At 41.9% G+C, this 23,457-nt stretch overlaps 2 protein-coding genes across 2 annotated transcripts in view; both read left to right on the plus strand.

The window, feature by feature from the left end:
* The window catches only part of AGBL1 (AGBL carboxypeptidase 1), a 738,230-nt gene that overhangs the window by 126,623 nt on the left and 588,150 nt on the right, over nt 1-23,457 (plus strand). The window contains exons 12-15 of the mRNA XM_021680442.2: nt 144-230; nt 2,826-2,974; nt 4,463-4,550; nt 12,869-13,013. Of these exons, the coding sequence (XP_021536117.2) occupies nt 144-230; nt 2,826-2,974; nt 4,463-4,550; nt 12,869-13,013 (469 nt within the window). The remainder of the gene's footprint in view (nt 1-143; nt 231-2,825; nt 2,975-4,462; nt 4,551-12,868; nt 13,014-23,457) is intronic.
* Nucleotides 18,529-21,212, plus strand: LOC110571093 (non-histone chromosomal protein HMG-14). The gene is made up of 2 exons (XM_044918211.1): nt 18,529-18,800; nt 20,361-21,212. The coding sequence occupies exons 1-2, from the start codon at nt 18,543-18,545 to the stop codon at nt 20,406-20,408; spliced, it is 306 nt and encodes a 101-aa protein (XP_044774146.1). The 5' UTR covers nt 18,529-18,542; the 3' UTR covers nt 20,409-21,212.

Genomic DNA, 23,457 nt, shown 5'->3' on the forward strand with positions numbered 1-23,457 from the left:
TAGTAATCCACCCCTTCTCCCTGAAACACGATCAGAATTCATATTCAAGAATCTGTAAGAAAAAGCTTATCTCTAAGAAATGTCAGGCTATGCCCAAGAATAACAGGAATGCATGTGTTCACATGTTTCCTATTTCATTACAGGCCGTTGCAAGACACCGCGTCTGACTGCTTGCGGTTCTCCTCCAAGTTTGAGTCAGGAAATCTTCGCCAAGCCATCCAAGTGCGTGAGTAAGTAAGGAAACCCACGAAGGTAGCAGGTTGTGCCTCTCTCCTCCCTATTCTCCGTACCGTGGTCTCACATCAGTCATTTGAAATCAGCCACGGCGGGAGCGTTTATACCCTGAGAACGGGCAAACAAGACACATGAAGGTTTTCGTCTCAGTCCGTTGCTAAACATTTACGGGCACACCACTAGGGGGCTCATTAGCTGATGTCACAGCAAGGTGGCAACTAGAGGTGAAAGTTATGAATACACTTGTATTCCAAATAATGGCTCCATCCTTGGATGCGGGAGTCCTTGGACTGGGATGTTTGTACTCCTGTTGATGCCAGGGCTGGTTCCGTTGACACAGCAGGGTACATGGGGTCCCCTGGTCCTGTACCTCTTCACGTCTGTTGCTCCCATCGCTGTGAATGTAGGTGGCAGGAACATTGGGCTCCCCGTGGAGAGGTGCGTTACTCTTGATTCAAGGGCATGCGTAGTGCCATGCCTCTCTGGCAGAATCTCTCAATGAGCTCTTATTACTAGACAAGTATTTCACAGGCAAGGAAAGTCTAGGTCTGTACAAACTAAAAAGGGGGAGAGGACACAAAACAAAAATTTTCGGCGCAGAAGGGACGGCTATGGTATCATTCTTCCCTCAGTACCAGTGTGGACTCTATTTGTCATATGCCAAAAATCAGGATTTGTCACCCATCTTCTATGGGTGAACTCCCGAAGACAGCAGTCCAGAACAGTTAATGGTGTGGGGGTCACAGACTCTGGAATCAGAATGCTGGAGCCACCTCACCCCTTCCCCACCAGGAGATTTCGAGCAATTACCTGACTCTACTCCATGCCTTTTTTTCCTCTCCCAGAAAATGGGGACAGTGACGGCACCCACATCATAGGCATTTTTTTAACGCGAGTTAGCTAAAAACACATCACGCTCTTAGAATAGTGCCCAGCACACTCAGCATGAGCCTGTCTTCAGGGATGCATATTCACCCTTGCCAGGGCACAGAACTTCAGCTAGGTCAGCCTGTTTTGTATCTATCTGAGGAGTCATTTTTGAAATTTTTCTTTTTTGTGGGCGGGTAGGTGAGCAGTGATCCTTTTCTGTTTGTTTGTTTTGTACATGAACTATTTCAAGGAAGCCCGACATAAAAATCAAATCCAAATTGAGCTACATGGGCTGAAGAAGAGAAAGGCAGTTCTGTTAATATTCCTTCTAGGCTTCTTCTCTTTCTGTTGCCAGCTCAGCTTCTACGTCTTGTGGTGGTGCCTGCTTTTATTACTCTGTTTATATATCATGTTTAAGGGATCCAGGAGAGAAAACCTAAGCAGGAGTCTCCTGGGGGGGACAGTGGTCAGTCCATGGTGTGTCTGCCCTGCTGGCCTTGTTCTGGTCTCTCTCTCTCTCTTTCCAGATATTTGCCTTTGGTCAGTGTGTAGAATCCTAAACCAATTATGGTCAGGGTAACGGAGTCAGAGGACAGAAAGCAAACCTATATATAGGCAAGGAGTTTTGATGATCCATTTTTGGAGAGGATGGTGGGTGTAGGAGATCATTTGAGGGCTGTAGTCTTTCTGGATTTGTCCTTATGAGCGTCACTTGGTGGACTATGCTTCATTCGCTGTATCTCAGGCTCAGTGGTTCAAGGGAGATGCTTAGAGTGACTGTGTGAGCAGTGGGTCTCCGTCAGGTAGCTCTACTCTGCTCTGATATGCTTTCTGCAAAGCCCCCCCCCTTCCAGAAATCTGACTGTACCACTTTGCAGGGGTCCAGAAGAGCAGGGTGTGAACAGATCAGGGCAAATACATCACCCTTTCTAGAGGAGCAACTCAAAGAATATGCCGAGGGGATGGAGCAATCATATTTTTGAAAATATACCGATAATAATGTTGAAGTCAAAACTGCATTGTTAATTTTGTTGCTACAGCTCAAAAAATTGGTTAGCTTTGCAGATAGTAATAGAGAGGGGACACGCAAGAGTCTCCTGGGGCACTGGAAATGTCCTATCTGGCTAATTGCCGAACAGGAGTGTCCAGATGAATTTATTTAAATTCACTGAGTTGTACACTTAAAATTTGTACACTTTACTGCATGTAAGTTAGGGACAAAATGAACACACAACTCCTGCATTGCTAGCCTAATTCATGTTTGTTGCTTTGCTGGGGGCTTACCTGTATGATACCGCTTTATCTTTACAGACAGCCCTCCAAATTTAGGCATTATTTCCATTTTCCATACAAGGAGACTGAGCCTCAAAAGTAATGTGCAGCATCAACCAGATGTGATTGAATTTTCTGTGGGATATAGCACACTTGTATTTTTCCTGCCAGAGAGTTTAATTATTAATTTATTAAATCACAGTTTAATAAAAAGATAGGCTGTGGTTGTATAATTGATTCTCCTAATACCAAGAACCTGCTCCCCTCTCCCCACATTTCTATGTCCCGTGTGTCCAATTTTGTGAGATGAGCACAGTCACTGTAACTTACCAGCCCACTGAGATCCCAGGTCTTAGATCGGTCCTCTGGAGCCTGAGATGTGTAGCTTCTCAGTGTTGGACGTTCCCTTAAAGACTTGTAGCCCTCCAATCTTGCGTCTGACTTTGCAGGCGGGAATACGACTTGCTGGTCAACACTGACGTGAATAGCAGCCAGCACCAGCAGTGGTTCTACTTCAAGGTGAGCGGCATGAGAGCTGCCGTCCCTTACCGCTTCAACATCATCAACTGTGAGAAGCCCAACAGCCAGTTTAATTACGGTATGAGCTCTTGGGCCAACACCCAAGATCTTCTAGACCTTCTACAAGTTCTAGAAGCTAGATCTTCTGGCTAACACTAGGAATGGTGCCCCTCTGTGATTGATTGGCTTATTACTGGAAGCCTGTTTGGGTTCCCAAAGGGTTTGAAGTTGGGCTGAATGTTTTGGTTGCCATGTGTGGCAAGATGGTGGTCAACCTGTGGCAGACTACCATCATGGAAGGCAAGCTGGAAGTCCTCACTCTGTGGTGGAATGTTAATACCATGCCTGCCATTCCAATACTTCCTGACTGCCTTGCCCCACCTTGAACTTTTGGAGGTCCATGAGAACCTCTCATTTATTCCTTCTCTTCATCTCCTAAATCCCACAGCAGCAAATATATTGACCTATTTGTCCCAGAAAGGAAAACAGCACAATCCAATTGGATGACATTGATTTGCACTCTCAGAAAATATGGGGAAAGTTCAAATTCTCCTGAATACCTGTGGCCATTTTGGAGGAGAAATTCAAGGGACAAAGTGATTGGCAGCCCACATTGACTTTGAATGTTTCCAGAAATGGAAAATTCTGCATGCTATTGCTGGATCATATACTAATTCATTGAGTGGCTTTGAGTGAGGAATAAATATTCCCATATCTCTAGGTCTAAGCACAGGGTACTGCCTCTATTTTGTACCGACTAAATAGATTCTTGCTGGTGTAGAAAGAGAAAATATGAACCCTGAGTCTTGTATTTGCTCCATGTGTCTGCTGTAACAAATTGTCACAAACTCAGTGGCTTAAAACAAGACAGATTTACTCTTTTACAATTCTAGTGGCTACAAGTCCAAAATCAGTTTCACTGGGCTACAGTGAAGGTGCTAGAAGGGCCATGCCCACTGGAGCATCTAAGGGATTTTCTGTTCGTTTGGTATTTTTTCCCCGCTGTTTATAGAGTTGTGTTCCTTGCATCCCTTGGCTCATGGCCCCTTCCTCCCTCTTCAAAGCCGGCCGTGTAGCATCTCCCAGTCTCCCTCTGCTTCAGTCACATAGCTTCTCCTGTGCAGTCAAACCTCCCTCTGCCTCCCTCCTAAAAGGACATAAGTGATTGCATTTAGAGCCCACCAGGATAATCTCTCCATCTCAAAATCCTTAATTTAATTACATCTATGAAATCCCTTTTGCCATATAAGGCACCATTCACAGCTTCCAGGGGTTAGGACCTGGATTTCTCGGAGGGCCATGATTCAGCCCATCACAGCTCTCTTTCCCTTTTCTCTTTCCCCAGAGATTAATACTTTTTTTTTAAGATATGGGGTGTAGGGGCAGAGGGAGAGGGAGAGGGAAAGAGACAGTCTTAAGCAGGCTCGGTGCTGGCTTGAAGTCTGACGCACGATCTCATGGCCCTGAGATCATGACCTGAGCCGAAATTAAGGGTCCCTTTGCCAAACTGACTGAGCCACCCAGGGTGCCCCTCCCCAGTGATTAATCCTGCCTTTGTTCTGTGCAGGGATGCAGCCAACTGTGTATTCTGTGAAGGAGGCTCTTCTTGGCAGACCCACCTGGATACGGATGGGCTATGAAATCTGTTATTACAAGTAAGTTAGAGTGTTGCTAGCTTCCTTTTCTCTGCTCTTTTCATTCTTTCTCAATTCCCTGCTCTTCTGTGTTGATCTGACAAACCTCAGCCATCCGTCTGTGTCCCAGTGGCGAATGCCCTGCCCTTTAGAAGCACAAGCATGTTAAATGGCACCCACAGTAGAACCCAAGAAATCTTTTGATTTTCAGAGAAAATCAACACATTAAAACCCTTAGACCTTGTTGTTGGATGTTAGAACTTATACAGACGCAACAAGTGCTTAGTTCACAAGCCTCCGTTCTTTACCTCTTTCCGTGTATCCCAGTGAACAAAAAATCTGAGATGTTCTGGCCTATTCTACTCATCCTGTGCTCCAGTTTTCAAAAGTAGATGGGAGTGGATAGGTGACAGGTCCACTTAAGTAACTATTCCTCCACAGCAAGATGATTTTTTGGAAAAAAATAAAAGAGGGAGCATTTCTAGAGTTCATCTTCAACCCTTGATCGGTAGCCAGTTTCATCAGTTTATTCTGTAAAGTTGTAAATGAAATCTAAATTATCCATATCTTTTGATAAAAGAAATGGATTCCCAACCCATGAATTGCTCATTTGTGCATTTTCTTTTGATGGAAAATAAAAAATATGCATTCATAAGAAAGAAAAAGGACAGGAACTGTTAAGGACACACAGGACATATGTAATTAATTATTAGCTCATTGCTAATTTCTTATAAAAACTGATAGGCTAGCACTTGTTTTATTGGATAAAGCAAGGTGTATCTCTCTCTGATATTACAAGAGGACCCTAAGAAAAGTATTATCAGACATTCTAGAGTTTAGGATTGTTATTAGTACCAAAAAGAAAGAGAATATATACTCTCTTGCCTTTTGGCTTTTGAGACAGGACAGGAACACTGATAGAGCAACCCAATTCCTGATGTTTCCTATCTATCAGACACAAAGGCAAAAATCACCATAGAGATAAGTACTGTCTACAAAACACGGAACTGGGCTGACTTACAGTTTGTAATAAAAGAGTTGGCAGTCTTCAGTCCTTGATGTATTAGGATATGGATCTGGGTGGTATTTTCATCATATTCTTTAGAACAATAGCAAAATATTATGATTTTGTTGGTTTTCCATTCACCTATATGGCAATTTCTCTCTGGCCTCCATATCTAGAAACTCCCAGGATCTTTTCACATTCCAAAGAGATTTAGACTAAAAACCATCTCAAAGTGGGGGAAGCCAAGAACTACAAGGAAAAACAGCAAAAGCCTAAATTTTGAACCTTGGTGTGTCCTGTGAAAATAGTAACCCTAAATAAACATGAAAGACCCAGCTTGCTGCCCGCTTGGATCTGGAGCTTAGTAAGAGATTGGACAAGCACAACATTCAGTATTCTCTCCCAGGGGAGTAGAACTCTCCCTGGAGGCTGTTCCTCTGGGAGAGGGTAGTAAGAAGCAGGTTTGTGGGGACTAAGCATCTGCCAAATAGAGAAGGAAGAGAGAAGCCCCACATCCAAAAACACAGCCTTGGCCTCAGGAAAGCCAAAGTTAATGTTAATAGCTGTTAGATTCATTAACAAGACAATTGTTATGTGATTAAAGAGCAACAGAGGGGTAACATGAAAGCCATGAATGTGTAATGTAATTCATTTCTCATATTGCAGTCATGAATACAACAGAGATGAATGGATAAGATTGCTACATTGTAACGTAGTTTGTTTTACAACTATTCACCACATTATGATAACATATTTCTAATAATGTGATTTAACAACAGGATACATGTGTGTATCTCTATTCAACTACAGCTCAGGACACCTCTCCCTACTATAGAATACCTTAGATTGTCAAACTTATTTCTCCCTTTATACCCATCACAGTCTTTGAGTTGATTTGCTCTAGAAGATGTGTTTGCTTCACCCCTGCCTTTATTCTCTCCAGTGTATTAATTTGAGAGAACTTTACCTCCTTATTTCTCTGTCTCCAGCACATCATCAGGAACTCAGAAGTTGTATTTCTTTTTTTCTTTTTTTTTTTTTTAAAGATTTTTATTTATTTATTTGAGAGAGAGAGAATGAGAGACAGAGAGCAGGAGAGGGAGGAGGGTCAGAAGGAGAAGCAGACTCCCCGCGGAGCAGGGAGCCTGATGCGGGACTCGATCCCAGGACTCCAGGATCATGACCTGAGCCGAAGGCAGACGCTTAACCATCTGAGCCACCCAGGCGCCCCTCAGAAGTTGTATTTCTATTGTGCTGTTAAGTTCCCAGATTCTAGACAACAACAACTAACAGTCTATATTGTGAGGTTTAGCTTAATTTAGGAAATATAGTGCTGAAGTAGGCTTCTGCAAACTTAACTACCTTGCCAGAAGTTAAAAGCAAAAGAATGAGGGAGGTGTGGAGCTCTTCCCATTCGGCAATCGATACTTAGCTTCCTGATACATGAAAGCCAGAGACGTATAATGCAATGCGTTGTTCATATTCCAGCTCTGGAAACCTAGCAGAGAAGAATGGATAAGATTGCTCTACTGTAGTTTGCTTTATAATTAGGCATCACATCAGGTTGACTTGGACCGCAGAAGGACAGTGGTGTCAATCCCCATATTAAACCTTAAGACAACTGAATTTCTTCCTTAATACCTAGATCATACCCATTTGAGGAAAAATCTGATATTTTCTCCTGTGCGCCGTTGACCATCTTGCCCCTCTCCCGGAACCCCTTCTCCTCCTCCAGCCCATCCCCCTCTCCAACCCACCTTGCAGACCAGTAGTCCAGAAAGTAAAAGGGATCCTCGGGAGGGAAGGACATAAATGAGCAGGCTCCTTTTTCCATGCCTCTCATAAAAGTAAGCAAGGACACTTGCACTTCCTGCTTTATCGACTTCCCCGCTTTCTGCTTCTTCCTACAATGTACACAGCCTCGCACCTTTCCGAATCCTTTCCTGGCTCTGGTCTAAAGTAATTTTGCTGCTGAAGGGCAGAGGGAGGGAAGCCACATGCTCAGAGTGGCCATGTCATACACAACGGCTGATCTCTTCTGACATTTATCTCGGCTCGTGAGAGGAGATGGAACAGCTCACTCATGAAGATGAATGTCATACACGAGCTCTGCCATCATGCATCCCTCTGAGGGATCTCAGGAGGAAGATTTGGCGTTGTATGGAATATTAGTAATGCTGCAGACCCGGGGAAGCCCGGTGGCTTGGCTGCTCTGCCTTATTAGACCCACATGAAATGATGTACCCTTGTTAAACAGAACCAGGTCATTATAAGATTATCTACTTCACTCTCTATCTTGGCATTTGCTTATTTCATGCACGCACAGGGGAAAAAAAAATGACTTCCCAGCATATTTTTAAGTGCAAATTGAAATAGATTGAGTTCATAACTATGCATTTGTGTACTTTGCTCCTTGCTTCATTGAAGGCTTTATGATTATAAAAGTGTAGATTGGTCCTAAGACAAATAGTTCAGGGAATGGAAGAGTGAAGGGGGGAGCCTTTTAACTGGATAAGCTGGCTCTACCCCACCTTGGGTCATCTTTGACCCAACATCACCTATTTAGGATCCAGCAAATTGGAGAATGCCCTTGATTTTCACCCAGGCTTCTTCTCCATCTCCAAGAGCAGATCAAGGAGAGAAAGTTCTTCGAATCAGACTTCCAGCACTCGTCATCAGTGGTGTGACTTTGGGCAGATTATTCCAGCCTCAACCTCTGATCCCTCATCTGTAAAATGGAGCCAATAATGGAATAATGAAATGAGGACAAGCAGGTGGAAAGTTGAGCACTGTGTCTGGTGCATAGTAGATGTTCAGTGAATGTCAGCAATCATCCATAACTAGTAGAAACTTCTTTGTGGCACCAATGACATAAAGAATCAGTGAAATGTTTCATTTTTAGGAGCTCTCATCTGTTTTATGTTAGATTCCTTCTGTTACTTTAGACTTTAGGTTTGTAAGCAGCCCTGATTTATGAAGACCAAAACTTCACATTGTTACTGGCTAAATTGGGCCAAAACACTTCTTGTCATCTTATCCATTTCCAAGACAAAGGTGATATAATAAAAGAGATCTTGGTTTTGGAGTCAGCACACTCGTGGGGTTGATCCTACTTGCTGTGCTTTCTGTTGCATCATATCCGTGATCCTCGATTTCCCCATCTGTAGAGTGTGTACAGTTAACACTTAACCTTAAAAATATACCAGTAGGATTAGAGGTGGAATACTTTAGGTGTTCTAATTACTACTCCTGGAGTCCATTTATCCTACAGACTTTAACCGAACAGCTGCTAAGTCCAACTTCTGTGCCAGATACACAAACCAATAAGCATAATCCCTGTCATAAAGGGTTAGCAATGAGGGAGAGACAGGGTGTGGTAAGAACTGTGTAAAAGAGCAGATATCAGAGAAGGCTTCCTGGAAGAGGAAACCCTTGGGTTGAGGCTTGAAGGCAGAAGGAGTTGTCTGAGTGAGGTAGAAAGAAAGGGTTTTCGGTACAAAGGAAGAACATGGGAGTCACTTAAAATATAAAGGATGAATGTTACTGCCTTGCAAACATCCCTCAGCATGTTCACATCATAATTGGTGAAATAAAAATAACTTGTTGTTAGAATATAACTAAGTCAATCAGAGAAAGACATGTATCATATGACCTCACTGATATGAGAAATTCTTAATCTCAGGAAACAAACTGAGGGTTGCTGGAGTGGGGGGTCAGGTGGGAGGGATGGGGTGGCTGGGTGATAGGCATTGGGGAGGGTATGTGCTATGGTGAGTGCTGTGAATTGTGTAAGACTGTTGAATCACAGACCTGTACCTCTGAAACAAATAATACATTATATGTTAAAAGAAAAAGATGGCAGGAAGGGAAAAATGAAGGGGGGGGACATCGGAGGGGGAGACGAACCATGAGAGACTATGGACTATGAGAAACAAACTGAGAGTTCTAGAGGGGACGGGGTGGGGCGATGGGTTAGCCTGGTGATGGGTATTAAGGAGGGCACGTTATTGAATGGAGCACTGGATGTTATACGCAAACAATGAATCATGGAACACTATATCAAAAACTAATGATGTCATGTATGGTGATTAACATAACATAATAAAAAAATTAAAAAAAAGAATATAACTTTACTGTGGACAAATCAAATTGTTGCAAGCAAAGGGTTTACTTTAGAGATTTATCGAACATTTCACTTTGAAGAAGGTGATCTTGGGAAAGCGTGGAGGTCCCTGAAGAGGAGCATTTTTTGCTATTGGTAGGGTCATCTGGATTTTCCTGCTCCCCATGCACGGCCCCCAGGAGACTCCAGTGGGGAAGCCTGACATTTGCTTTAGGCTCAGCTAGAGTTTCGACCCCAGACTAGGGTTGTCATGGAATCTCCTTTAGCAGAACCTCATCATCAATGAGTTGTTACCCATTTTTAAATCCCAGCAGTCCACAACCATCCTGGGGAGGGCTGGCTTACCAGCGAGGAGTATGTATGTATGTATGTATTTATATAAAAGATTTTATTTATTTTTGTGACAGAGAAAGAGAGAGAGAGAAAGAGTGAGCATGAGCAGGGGAGGGGGAGAAGCAGACTCCCCACTGAGTAGGGAGCCCGATACAGGACTCAATCCCAGGACCTCGGGATCATGACCTGAGCTGAAGGCAGGTGCTTAAGCGACTCAGCCACCCAGGTGCCCCAGTGAGGAGCTTTTAGTCTTGCCCACAAGATTCTTGCCCACCAAGCTATAGTGTGTGTGTGTGTGTGTGTGTGTGTGTGTGTGTGTGTTGGGGCTATGAGAGGGTGGATTTCATACAACTGAAACAGCTGTTCAAATTCCTTACACTTCCCTTAAATCACTAGAACGTAGGTCCACAGAAGTTCCAAAACTAAGAATCCTTTTATTTTATTTCTCTTTCCATTTCACTGAAGCTGTTCCCTCCCTGGAGTCCAGGTTTGATATGAATGGTGGAAAGAGCCTAGGGATGGGGATTTCACATTCTTGGTTTCTCTTCCTTTCTTGCTCACTCTGATGGCTGGTGGGGTAAGGCTGAATGTGCTTATGGTCAATGTCCCTGTTCTGTGATTTCAGTGTACTTAATGGTACAGCGGGAAGTGGACCAGGAAGCACGGCTCATGTCAAAGGAGACCACCCCCCTGGCCCTCAGGGAAATCTTTTATACCCGAGGAAGGATGCAGGCTCTGTGTCCCCTCCTTGTGGGTGAGGAACTTGGGGATGGAGAGGCCCTAGGTGTTATGTTTCCATCTGCCTTTACCTTCATGAATATGAATCTATGGGGCGTGTGCCCAGGTGTGTGCCCGTGTGTGTGCTTACAGGTGAAGTGCTCTTCCACATTTTGGTTGGCGGTCAACACCTTGACCATTTTGACTGTCTCATTTTGTGTCACATGGGTCGTCAGTGTAGAGGGGTGTAATTGACCAGTTCCTGTTGTTCAGGGAGGTCTCAACTGGATGAGCATTTGCAGGGGAGCCTTTTGAGTGAAATCGGAAAGAAAATAAAAGGTAGAGCCTATGTGGCTTGCATGCTTTCTGAGCTACCATCTGCTTCTTGATACTTTCTAATAACCAGAGCCTTAGCTCTTAAAGAAGTACAGAACTTTGGGGGAAATATGGAGAAAGGAGATCCAATTAGGTATCAAGATCCAGATGGCACCCTGGGTGAAGATGCCTTTTTGAAGTTGCTAGTGCTGGAGTCACAGAGGAAATTGGGTCCTATTCATGTGATCTAAAAAGTGACAGGGAGAATCACTTGGGGCTGACAGTGTTAGGGGTATCCTTCTCTCCCTACGATGACCAGGGCCCTAGGGTGCTGTGCTGGCAGAAGCTGAGGCAAGAGAAATGTGTCAGGCCATAGTTTGTGGGTCTGCCATTCCTAGTTTTATTAATATTGAAAACCCACAAAACCACAAGAAACAAGACAGTCTGTTTTCTGTTTCTTCCTTTATTGCTTGCCTGATTTTTTGTCTGTCTGTTTGTTTGGTTTGCTTTGGTGGGGGGGGGGGGGGGGCACGTAGGTTGGAAAAAGGGAGAAAAAAATATTTTTTTTTTTTTTTTTTTTTTTTTTTTACATTTTGCAAGAACAGACATTCATTACCTGCTATTTCTTCCCTCTCCCCACCCTTTCCCCCAATAAAACCCCAAAGCACCACGGACAAGTAAGCCAACATTGTAAATGTTCAAAGGTGGAATTACATCTTTCAGTGTCCGGGGCGTATTTTGCATCATAATGCAGTCTTGATGATAACATTTCTCAGGAAAGCCTGCACAGCTGCCTCTGCATCAACAGCCAAGGCGCGGGCATAACTGGCAGTGTATGGGGAAAATATTGCTCGGAATGTACTTCTGGGTGCAATTTACTTTGATACTGTTCTCTGAAGTATCAAAATTGGTTCTTCATCTTTGACAAAGGAAAATGTGCACTCTGAAGCTATAAGAAGCTGAACCACATATGGGGTGACAAATGTATTCCTTTGGGAAGCAAGTATTGTACAGTGGAATGAACAAAGTCTTCGCAGACAGGCAGGTCTGGGTTCGAGTCCCATCATGACCACGTTCTAGCCTTGCCACCTTTGACAAATGAATTTTCCTAAGCTATTGTTTCTTTATGCACACGATGGGCTGTTGCAATGATAACATAAGGTGACACGTGTTAAGTGTCGAGTTGGAACTCAGTATGTAGTAGTAATGATTGTTAACGAAACCACTTGGCAGGCAGAAGGGAAAGGAAGAGCTGAACTCTGTGGGGTCTGGGGAAAGGCAGGGACTGGGGAAACCCACATTTGGGTAATAAAGGGTATGTCTGCAATTGCATCTTGGGATGCACAGAATTATTCACATATCTGTCTGTTTTATAGCTCAGTGACTCTGTAGGCTTCATTTTCAGACACAGCAAGGAAAGGCTTATGGCATATATGCCACAATTAGGAGACAGATGGACTTGGGGCATCTGAGTGACTCAGTTGGTTAAGCGTCTGACTCTTGATTTTGTCCAGGTCTTGATCTCAGGGTCGTGGGATCGAGCCCCGTGTCGGGCTCCGCGCTGAGCATGGAGCTTGCTTGAGATTCTCTCTCTCCCCCTCTCCTTCTGCCCCTCCACCCCAGCTTGTGTGTGCTCTCCGTCGCCCTCCAAAAAAAAAAAAAAAAAAAAAAAGAGTTGGACCTGCCTAGATGTTGCTGGTTTGGCTCATGACCTGGCAGTTTCCCTGTTTTCTAAGTTTCACCCACATAGAGTTTCAAGTGAAGAACATGTTGCCAGTATATAACATGGCAGGTTTATAGCATCTGGGACCTCTCCCTCATTCTCCCTTCTCCTTTCTCTTTTAGAAATCATTATCGCCAGAGTGCAGCCGTCATGGGGGGAGCGTCTAAGAAGTGTTTTTATACCCTCACCTTTGTGGTCACTTTCCCGCACAATGAGGATGCCTGCTACCTGGCCTACCACTATCCCTACACCTACACAGCCCTCCTGGTAACGTCCTGTTGACAGCATCACCCTGGCCGGGCTGAAGGGGCTCTTCAGGGTTTCCCTGGAAACATTCAGGAGACCCTGGCTTCCTGGTGGGGAGCTATTATTGCCTTCCTAAGGGAGCCAGGCCTTGCTGTCACCAATTTGGTGGCTTCCTGTGGGTTCCAGCTGCTTCTGCGGGCCAAGCAGAACCCTGGGGTCATGACCAGGGATGTTCTGAACACCCAAGTGGCAGGCAAGGCTCTGCATCGGCAGGTCGAGTGTAGGAGGAGGTGGAGCCGTGTCGTAGGGGCTCTCTGTCTTTAAGAAGCCCTCAAGTTTAAACATGAAGTCGTGAGATTGGAATGAGATGATCTAGATGAAATGGGGGGGAAAAAAAGAAAAAAAGATGGTTTCTAAAAATAAATAAATAAATAAATAAATGAGGGTAAAAATCATAAGGTCAGCCGAGAGGCAGATTTGAAGCCCATGGCCCCATTGAGAGGAGTGAAGCAGAAGGTAAAGGAGTGGAGAAGCTGGAGAAAACCACCTGAGCCCATGAACAAGCAGCCACTTCAGCTTTTCTCTGCAGTGGTTCCCATGGCCTTGAGCAGAGGTGCTAGAAGGATCCAGGGTGCATGAGAGGTGTGGAAGAAGTCAACACCGAGTCACTGCAAACGAGGGCCTCAGTCTGGCTATGAGAGGGGTGTGGAGTCAGTCAGTCCAAACCTGAAGTTAGCATTCCTCTGTTCGGTCAGGCCCTGCAAAAGCCTCACTGGACGGATCTGAGCAAACTGCTGAAACTGTGCAGTTTCCTGTCATTTGGAAAAGTTGGCAAACTGTCCCTTTCCCCCCAGCTATTTCATGGCTCTCCCGAGGATTAATGAGCTAGAAGTATCTTCTGTAAAGTACTCTCATCCTCTGTGTTAATGCAAAATATTATTACCATATTTATAATAATACGTGCTGTATGTGTGAGTGTATCTCTCACTTGGCCTGAAGGATGAGCATTTTCATTGTAAGTCTGTGATAAGGAGTGGGTAAAGATAATAACCAAGAACATCCCTTGCCTTCAGAAAGAATGTCCAGGTATAAATGGAAGCGTTTCTCCATCGAGAAGGCATATCTGAAACCGCTTGGCTGACTGCTTCAGGAAGGTGCATCTGCCCTGCTCCCCATATGTTGTCTTGCCTAAAGAGAGATTTTTTTACTGTTTTCCAGATTGCAAAAGATACACAACTAGTATTATTTGTGTTTCACACTTAGGGATCTCAAGAAGTTAATCCAACAAATATCCATCACGAGCTACGCTGTAACAAGCTATGTTTATTATAAAACATGCTTTTCGCCTCTAGGGATGTAGAGCAGGGAAGATTCATGATCCCCTTCAACAGCTGCTTTTATTGTCTTGCCTGAGAAGCGCCGTGTGTACAGAGTTGACTGGGGAAGGGGACTCCTCTTTGCGTGTGTTTTGCCTTTTCTGTTGGGGGAAGCATCCAGGGGTCCAGGACCCTGTTCTTTTCCCTTGTTATAATATCTTAGACACTGACGTGATTCTCAGTGGCAGTTTATATAAAACTTCAGAGCTTGAAGGGGTTTGGGAAATTGTTTGATGCACCCTTGTCATTTACAGATGCAAACATTGAAGCCTAGACACCTCGCATCTAGCTAGTGGCCAAGCAGGGAGGAGCACCAGCCTGGGATCGATCGATATTCCTGTTCCCTTTCTGCTTTTCTGTAGAAAAAGTGTAGAAGAAATTCAGAAGAAGTTCTGCTCTGGGATCAGATTGGTATCCTTGCCTGCTCTGATGGACAGTAGCTACTATAACGGTAGTCTACTTTTGTAGGTACATGTAGTATCAAGTTATGTGATTGTATAATGTCAGATGGTTGGGTTCAAGTCATCAACCCATGGTTTTTATCTGTAACATTGAGTGCCATGGATGTGGTTCAGCAGGATCATGTTGTTCCTCAAACACAGTCCCGTTCTTACCCCAGGATGCTCTGATGGGTTCTTGTGAGGTGCCTGCAAGCTGTTTCAAAGTCTAGAACTTACAGTAAGAAGCCAGATGCAGTTAAGCTCTGGCTGAAAAAGTTTCAGACTTTGAATCAACTTGCAGGCACCTTGCAAGAACCCATCAGACCATCTTGGGGTACGAATGGGACCGTGTTTGGCTCCCTCTCTGTTTTTATCTTATTTTCTTTTTCCTTTCCTTCCCCTATGCTCATCTTTTTTTTTTCTTAAATTCCACATGTGAGTGAAATCATATGGTATTTGTCTTTCTCTGACTGACTTATTTCACTTAGCATAATGCCCACCAGCTCCATCCACATCATTGCAAATGGCAAGATTTCATTCTTTTTGATGGCTGAGCAATATTCCATTGCATCGACTTAACTCTAGGAAACACACTGAGGGTTGCTGGAGGGGGTGGTGGGTGGGAGGATGGGGTAACTGGGTGTTGGGCATTAAGGAGGGCCCTTGATGAAATGAGCACTGGGTGTTACATGCAACTGATGAATCACTAAACTCTACCCCTGAAACTAATAATATGCTATATATTAACTAAACTGAATTTAAATAAAAAATATAAAAAAAAAAGAAAAAAAATGGGACCATGTTTGGCAACAACGCTATCCAGCTGAACCACGTCCGTGGCACTCAGTGTTATGGATAAACACCCTGGGTTGATGACTTGAACCCACCATCAGAGGTTGTACAACCACACAGCTTGGTGGCTGCATGTACCTATAAAAGTGGGCTCCAGTTGTAGGAGCTACTGTCCATCACAAATTACGCCTCAGGTCCAATTAACTTTTGTGCTCTTGTCAGACCACAGGGTCTGAAGTTTACAATCAACAAATAGTTTGGGAACCGGTAGAGTCTGGAGTGGGGATAATTTTGTCTTGAGGGGGGACAAAAACACAAGAAAAGAGGAGCCCCTTCCCCTCCCATTTCCTTGGTCTCCATGAGAGGGAGAGAGAGAGATCTTGTGAATCGATGCTTACTGGCTTGTTCCTTACCCTGTTGACTGGGAATGTCTTCCCATTGGGGAAGTTTGAGGAGAGTTAATGAAAAAGAGACAAAGGAAAAGGGATATGTTTTCGTTTCTCCTAGGCGAGCAGAACAGAGTAAGAAGGACATTTGTTTCTTGAAAGTGAAAAATGGTAGTCCGTTTTTGGTTTTACATTTCCAGTAATGCATGGTCTTTGTTCTCTCCAGGTTTAAGACTATAATTGACTCTAAGACTTCTCTTAAAAATCTCTTCCTCCCATCCTGGACACAATGAGCACATTCCAGAGTGCACACTACTCATTTTTATTTTTGGACCTGTCCTAAGGAGAAACAGTTTTTCTTCCAACAGATCAGTGATAAATTAAATGTGAATGATACCCCAAGGGCAGAATTAACTGCATGTTACTTGGGGGTGATGCCGAGGGGTGCCGAGGGGTGGAAAATACATTTCTATGTGGAATTCATAATTTGTAAATCTCCTATAATATGGATTATGTTTAATAATTACAGACATTTTTATAGTAGAGGACATGTGTATTGGATGTTTTTCAACATGAATACAATTTTGCAACTTAAAAAATTTTATTATTCTCTTATAATAAGAGAATTAGCATTTGGTTCTTTCAAATTGATATCTTCCAGATGCTTGCCAGGAACTCTGTTAGATAATTGTCCAAATTATAGTATTAAGATAAAGCAAAAAGAAAGAAATATTATTATAATTATGAAGCAAGCAAATGGAATTCTATTTCAACCATTCATATCAAGCTGTCAATAATTGCAATGATGGTTCAAGTGTTAGCAATACTCATTAAAGTATTTGGATTATGTTGTGGATTGTCCCAAGGTAGACAGTAGTATTGGTTGAAAATGGGGCCCCAAGAGAGTTTCTGATGGATGTTTTAGAGGGCAAGGAAGTAGGATCTCACTGGGAACTTATAACAGTACAAGTTGGCAAGAAGAAGAATGATCATAAGTAGGGTCCGTATGTTCTGCGTGTCGTGAGCAATATTAGATGGTAGGCATCAGAGCATTTATTCTCTTTTTTATAATGATGTGTGATCATTTTCTCCATCAGGCTGATGGGAAGATACCCATTCCATAACTTAATAAAATTAAAATTCTGTAAAAAATCCAAATAAAGGACCACAAAGAAATAAATACAAAGGCTACTGATGGCTGTCTTAGGGTAGTTCATTAAAATAATTTTTTAACTCTCTTTTCCAAATCATCAGTGATATAACTTCATTTATTTTTAATGGAAAAAGGATATTAACATCATCTTTTCTTTCTGATTGGCAAATCTATGAGCAGACACCTGGAGATGAATCATTTCTCTCCCTTCTCAAAGTAAGTCTGTTTAATGTAGGGACAGTGAGTGGTACTGGCAGACAGGGGCAGTCGGAGAGAGTGCATTAGAACCCACTGGCAACACGCTCTATGGCTTCTCTTATACATGTCATTTGCTTTTGTCTTGTGATGAGAAGCCTTCCAGTCTCCAACGAGTTTATTTAAGTGACAACTGAGGACTAGTCTGTATACAAATAAAATCGGCCGTCTCCTTAGGGGTGAGCTTTCTTCTGAATTAGGGGGACAGAGAGGATAGGAGTTTAGGGGCTAACAATGACAAACGAACGATTTTGGGTGCAGGTACTTCTCACTTTATCAATAGCTGTTGGTGGGGTAACCTGCTGAGGTCAATGAAATCTTTTCTGGCAGTTTTAAGGGAGTAGCTGATAGAGGAGAAGGGGGCAAAAAGCTCGGCTGCAGCCTACCTTATCAGCCTGGCATCTTTCATGGAGAGGTAGGATTTGCTTCTAAGAAGACAGTCTTTCTGGGGCTCCCATCATTGCCTTGAACTCATTCCCATTTTTGTAAAGAAACCCGCCCCTGTGGCTTCTGCAGGGCTGCAATTATACATGGTTGTTGGCACGTGCATTCTGAAGCCCTGCTCCTCTCATCATTGATCCCAGCAAAGTCCAATTACACATGGCCTTGCTGGACTGGAGATGGAGCGAATGCTCCATCACCTCTAAACCATTTTCTGGAGAACAATACAGAACCATTTCTGCAAAAGGAAATCCTACAGAAGTTTATAGCTGGTTGACTTCTGGAAGTCTTCTGTATGACTTGAATCAGGATAATGCCTAAGAATGGAGGTGTTACGTATTTGGTGGCAGGTGGAATGGGGCAGAGATTTCCTTGAGGGGTGTGGGGAGGGTTGTATGAACAAGTACAGTTTACAGAAAATGAACTTCAGGGGTGCCTGGGTGGCTCAGTGGGTTAAGCATCTGCCTTAGGCTCAGGTCATGATCCCAGGGTCCTGGGATTGAGCCCTGCATCGGGCTCCCTGCTCAGTGGGGAACCTGCTTCTCCCTCTCCTGCTCATCCTTCTTGTGCTCTCTCTCTCTGTCAAATAAGTAAAATCTTTTTAAAAAAGTGAATTTCAGGGTAGCGGCCAGGCAGCCCAGCTTCGTGAAGGCTCTCGGAGCGTCGCGGCCCGGAGGCACCCGGCAGGCGCCCGCCCCGCCGCCACGATGCCCAAGAGGAAGGTCAGCTCCGCCGAGGGGGCGGCCAAGGAGGAGCCCAAGAGGAGGTCGGCGAGGTTGTCAGCTAAACCCGCTCCTGCAAAAGTGGAAACGAAGCCAAAAAAGGCGGCAGGAAAGGATAAATCTTCAGACAGAAAAGTGCAAACAAAGGGGAAAAGGGGAGCAAAGGCAAAACAGGCTGAAGTGGCTAACCAAGAAACGAAAGAAGACTTACCTGCAGAAAACGGAGAAACTAAAACCGAGGAGGTCAGAAGTGTTGTGTGTTGTTGATTTGGACTTTGAACAGTAAATAATAAGTTAGATATTTCCATATAGTGGATAAGACAGTCTTTATTCATCAAAATATTAAAGCTTTGTATAGTAACTCCTAAGTGAATGCACAGGTGGTTTTTATGAATTAGATCATATTTGAAAATGTATATGTTGATGGTTTCTTTTTTAAATGAGTGAACAAGAAATTTAATATGCTTAGAATTTCACCAGATTCACCATGTATGTTGTACACAGGGTTCATTAATAAAATTACTTGGTGGATTTTTAAATGGATTTAATTTACTAAGTGATGTGATACTCCTTTTTCTTTCACATAACCTTGGTATTTTGTTTAAGAAGTATTCTAGGCTCTTTTTTTAATTGCCATCTATAGAACTGTTGTAATTTTGCTTTTATTTCCTGGATATTCAAAAATGTTTTGAATGCATTCCTTATTTGGCACATTTTTCCCATTTCATTTCTGATAAAGAAGTCCAGTTTTCTTAAAAGTGGCTACTTGTGTGAGGACTAAATAACCTAGATCAAGCAAATAAAAAGACTTGGTGTTCTTAATCTTTATCCTTGAAGAGAAGACACTAAACAAGTAGGCTACAGGTTTTGATAAATAATTTTTCTTAAGCCAAGCCTTTTTTTTTAATGTTATATAGGTTAAACCTGGAAAGATAAATAATTCAGGGTGTTTTTAAAACTTTTATATTTATAGATCAAATCTTGAAACAACCAAGTACTTATTTCTAATTTGTGGAGTCTTAATCAGAATTTATTTTTAACTGGTAGTTCTAACCACACATCAAATATTATGTGGTGTTAAGATGAGATTAATAATCTAGTTGTAAGGGAAGAATTTGACCTTCTAATACACGTTATCACACTATTGTTATGGTGATTGTGTTCTAAAAGGTTGAATACTGAACAGTTGCACATGGAGGAAATACAGGGTTAGATTTTTGCAGCACACTGATCACAACATTTCCATCAACCCATCAAGACATAACCTTATTTTATGTGTTTTCGTTGAATACATGTTGTTGATACATTAGCATTGAACTCGAGGCCAACAGAAACAGCCCTGTAACTCATACCTAAATGAAGCTCTCCAACAGGTGTATTTTATCCATAAGGGATACCACAACCTTCTTGCACTTAGTAGACAGTATTATATTTGTCTAGGCAACATCAAGAAGCACAAAAAAATGTGAAATGTATGGCACTAGATAAACTGCAGAAAAAGACACTAGTTCAGAACTGAAGCAACTATCTCAGCTGGGAATGTACATGTTGAGGAACTCAAAGAAATGCTTTTAAGTCCATGAAAGTGCCAGGAGTATTGATTTTAGGGTTACAAATAAATTTTCGTGAGTAGGCACATTTACAAATACAAAATCTGCAAATAGTGAGGATCACCTGTATTTTCAAGATCTAATAATTCTATGTAAGTGAAACTTACATTGTATTAAATATTAAAGCTCTCAAAGATCATAACAATGACACAGAAATCCAATATTTGATTATTACTTTTCCTTTGATTTGCAGAGTCCAGCCTCCGATGAAGCAGGAGAGAAAGAAGCCAAGTCTGATTAATACCATAAACCATGTCTTATCAGTGGTCCCTGTCGCCCTTCTTGTACAATCCAGAGGAATATTTTTATCAACTATTTTGTAAATGCAAGTTTTTTAGTAGCTCTAGAAACATTTTTAAGAAGGAGGGAATCCCACCTCATCCCATTTTTTAAGTGTAAATGCTTTTTTTTAAGAGGTGAAATCATTTGCTGGTTGTTTATTTTTTGGTACAACCAGGAAATAGTGGGATATTGAATGTGGGAGGCTTTGATTGTCTTGGGTGTCAGCTCAACATTCCATAGATGGGGTAGTTTTTATATCCTATAATACCAAGCATATTAAATGGCCAATTTGGAGTCAGTTGTGCATTTACTATGTCTTGAATATTTTAAATTACTTCTATTCCCATGTTGTTTTTGGTAGAATTGTTTCCTAAAGAAAACCACTCCTAGATCTTGGCTCTTCCGGTCAGAATTCTTGTGCACTCTGTAACATCTTGGTCGTGGTAGTCCAGTTTTCCTAGTAACTCTGTTAATGTGCTGTGCAAGATTGAGAATTTGAGTATGTAGTGTATATGATATTAAATTGTGAATTAATGGGACTTAACAATGTAACAGTGTATCAGCATTTGAAGATCTTGGTACTTGATACACTGTTAAGGAAAATTTGCCTCCAAATTTTAAGCTGGAAGGTCACTGGAATAACTTTTAGAAAAGAATCACAACTACATGTTTTTTTTAGATTTTCGGTACGTACATTAAGAATTGTGTACAAATTGAAATGTCTGTACTGATCCTCAAAACAACCAATAAAAACTCAATTGAGAAAGAAAAAAAAAAGTGAATTTCAGCTAAAAGAAAAATAGGCATTTGTTGAGTTGTGATATTATTAATCATAAAAATATAATAATTGAAAGTTTAACAGAAAATTCATAGGAGAAGAAAACTTTGAAACCTTGCTTCCTCCCACATTTGCTGCTAGGAGGCGTGCTAAAGTGATATTGTTGTTCTTGTTTATTTGAGTAGAGCTGATGCACGATGTTACATTAGTTTCAGGTGTATGACACAGTGATCGGGCATCTCTGTATGTCATGCTGTGCTCACCCCAAGTGTAGCTACCATCTGTAAGGTGATGCTGTTTTGAAGGACGGTGTTCACAATGATGTGTTTGTTTTGTTTTGTTTACTTTTTTCTCTCATACTTAATTGTGTTTGATGACTTCTATCTTAGACAAACTGCTTCCAAACCCGCTTCCTATATATGATTTCCAAAATCTAGATTTTATTACTGTTACTTTTTAGATTTGGCATCAGACACCAAAGAGCCATGGCCTGTGTGTAACCTTGTGACATCACAGAATGATGACCAGTACTTCTGTTGAGAAGCCTCCCCCTCACCCCCCACCCATCCCATAAGGGCCCTGTAGCCATAATGAAATGTCAAATGAATAACTTTGATGGCAAAAAAAAAAAAAAAATCCTCATAGAAACAGTTCAGCAAAGCCTGCATTTTACAAAGCACATTCTATAGCATTCCAGTATCCTGAGATCTAAAGAAAAAGTTTAGTGGTCGTATAAATTCATGAAGCACTGTGGGCTAGTTTTTCATCTAGGTTCCATGGTGCATATTGGCGAATTGAGGAATCTGAAAAGTTCTAGGGCCATCCATGAAAATGCTTTCATTTTCTTTAACTCCCCATGTTTCCTGGCTGTGAATTTCCCACCCCTTTACCTCCCTCTCCAAACCCCAGCACTTAGTAACGTCCGACAGAATACATCTGGGGAAGATGCTGCAGAAGAGAATATTGCTTTCCCAGTTTAGGGACCTGGAATCTTGGGAGTAATCATGAGGCAGGTGCCACACAGTCTGGATTTCAGTAATAACCAATAGTGGGAGCAGCTTTCACCCAGAAACTTACGAAAGCGATGAAAATAATCTGTTTACCATCACAGAGAGTTACATCTAAATTCATGACTATCTTCATTCCCTTAAATAAGGTTCTGGAATTCCCCTTTACCGGGATGGGTGAGACATGGCTGACAGCCTGAAAGGGACATTTCCGTTCTTGTCCTGGGCCATCTCTCCCAGGAGACCAGATGGCCCTCTCCTTCTACAAGGACTTTAATTACACTGATTTAATATTGATTTTTCCTTTTTATACATGAATTTCTTTCATGAGCTGCTTTCAGCAGGATATTTTTCTATTCTCTAATGTTTTGATTTTTGCTGTATTTTCAAACCATTTTTACGTATGCCTAATTTCATTTAATTATTGTCAGATAATGTGGTTTGTACAGTTTCTACTTGTTGGGGGGAAATTTAGGGAACTTTTAAAAAGCCCTGTATATGATTAATTTTTGTTACAGTTCCATGGATGTTTGAGGGAAAAAAATGTTCTCTGTAGAGACAAAGTTTGACATTTATCTATAAAAACAGTATTGTTCAAACACTCTATATCATTATGTTTGTGCAGCTGATTTATTCAACACTTTCTTGAAGAGTCCCATTCCTTGTACCATTTTTACCCCTTCTGTCTTTTTTGCGCTATATATTTCAATCTATGTTATTTGATTCTTAAGATTTATGAGTTTTATATGTTCATTGTGAATCATGCCCTTTATCAAAATAAGATTTTTAAATCCCATTTAATGTACTTGGTCTTAAGTATGACTTAGTCATATATTACGATTGCCATGCCTGCTTTAATTTATGTTTGCTTATCCTTTAAGTTTCAGTATTTCTCTCCTAAAATATTTTAATGGAGGCAAACAAAATAGATCATTTAGGAGTGCTTTTCATACACATTATGTATTTTTCCTTTCTTTCAAAGTACTTGTTATATACAATATGCAATGAGATTTAAAAAAATGAATCTGGAAGTTTTTGTCATTTAATAAGGCTGTTTGATCTATTTATACTTACAGCAAGTTTTGGTGTTACTTCTGTCATTTTGATTTTATGCTATTTTCTATTTCTTCTTTCTTTCTTTCTTTCTTTCTTTTTCTTTCTTTCTTTCTTTCTTTTTCTTTCTTTCTTTCTTTCTTTCTTTCTTTCTTTCTTTCTTTCTTTCT

The sequence above is a fragment of the Neomonachus schauinslandi genome, chromosome 9 (genome assembly GCF_002201575.2).
Source record: "Neomonachus schauinslandi chromosome 9, ASM220157v2, whole genome shotgun sequence".
Lineage (NCBI taxonomy): Eukaryota > Metazoa > Chordata > Mammalia > Carnivora > Phocidae > Neomonachus > Neomonachus schauinslandi.

Coding starts and splice junctions, on each gene's coding strand:
- LOC110571093 (XM_044918211.1), top strand. CDS start 18,543: ATGCCCAAGAGGAAGGTCAGCTCCGCCGAGGGGGCGGCCAAGGAGGAG. Junction 18,801..20,360: donor GAGAAACTAAAACCGAGGAG/GTCAGAAGTGTT, acceptor TTTGATTTGCAG/AGTCCAGCCTCCGATGAAGC.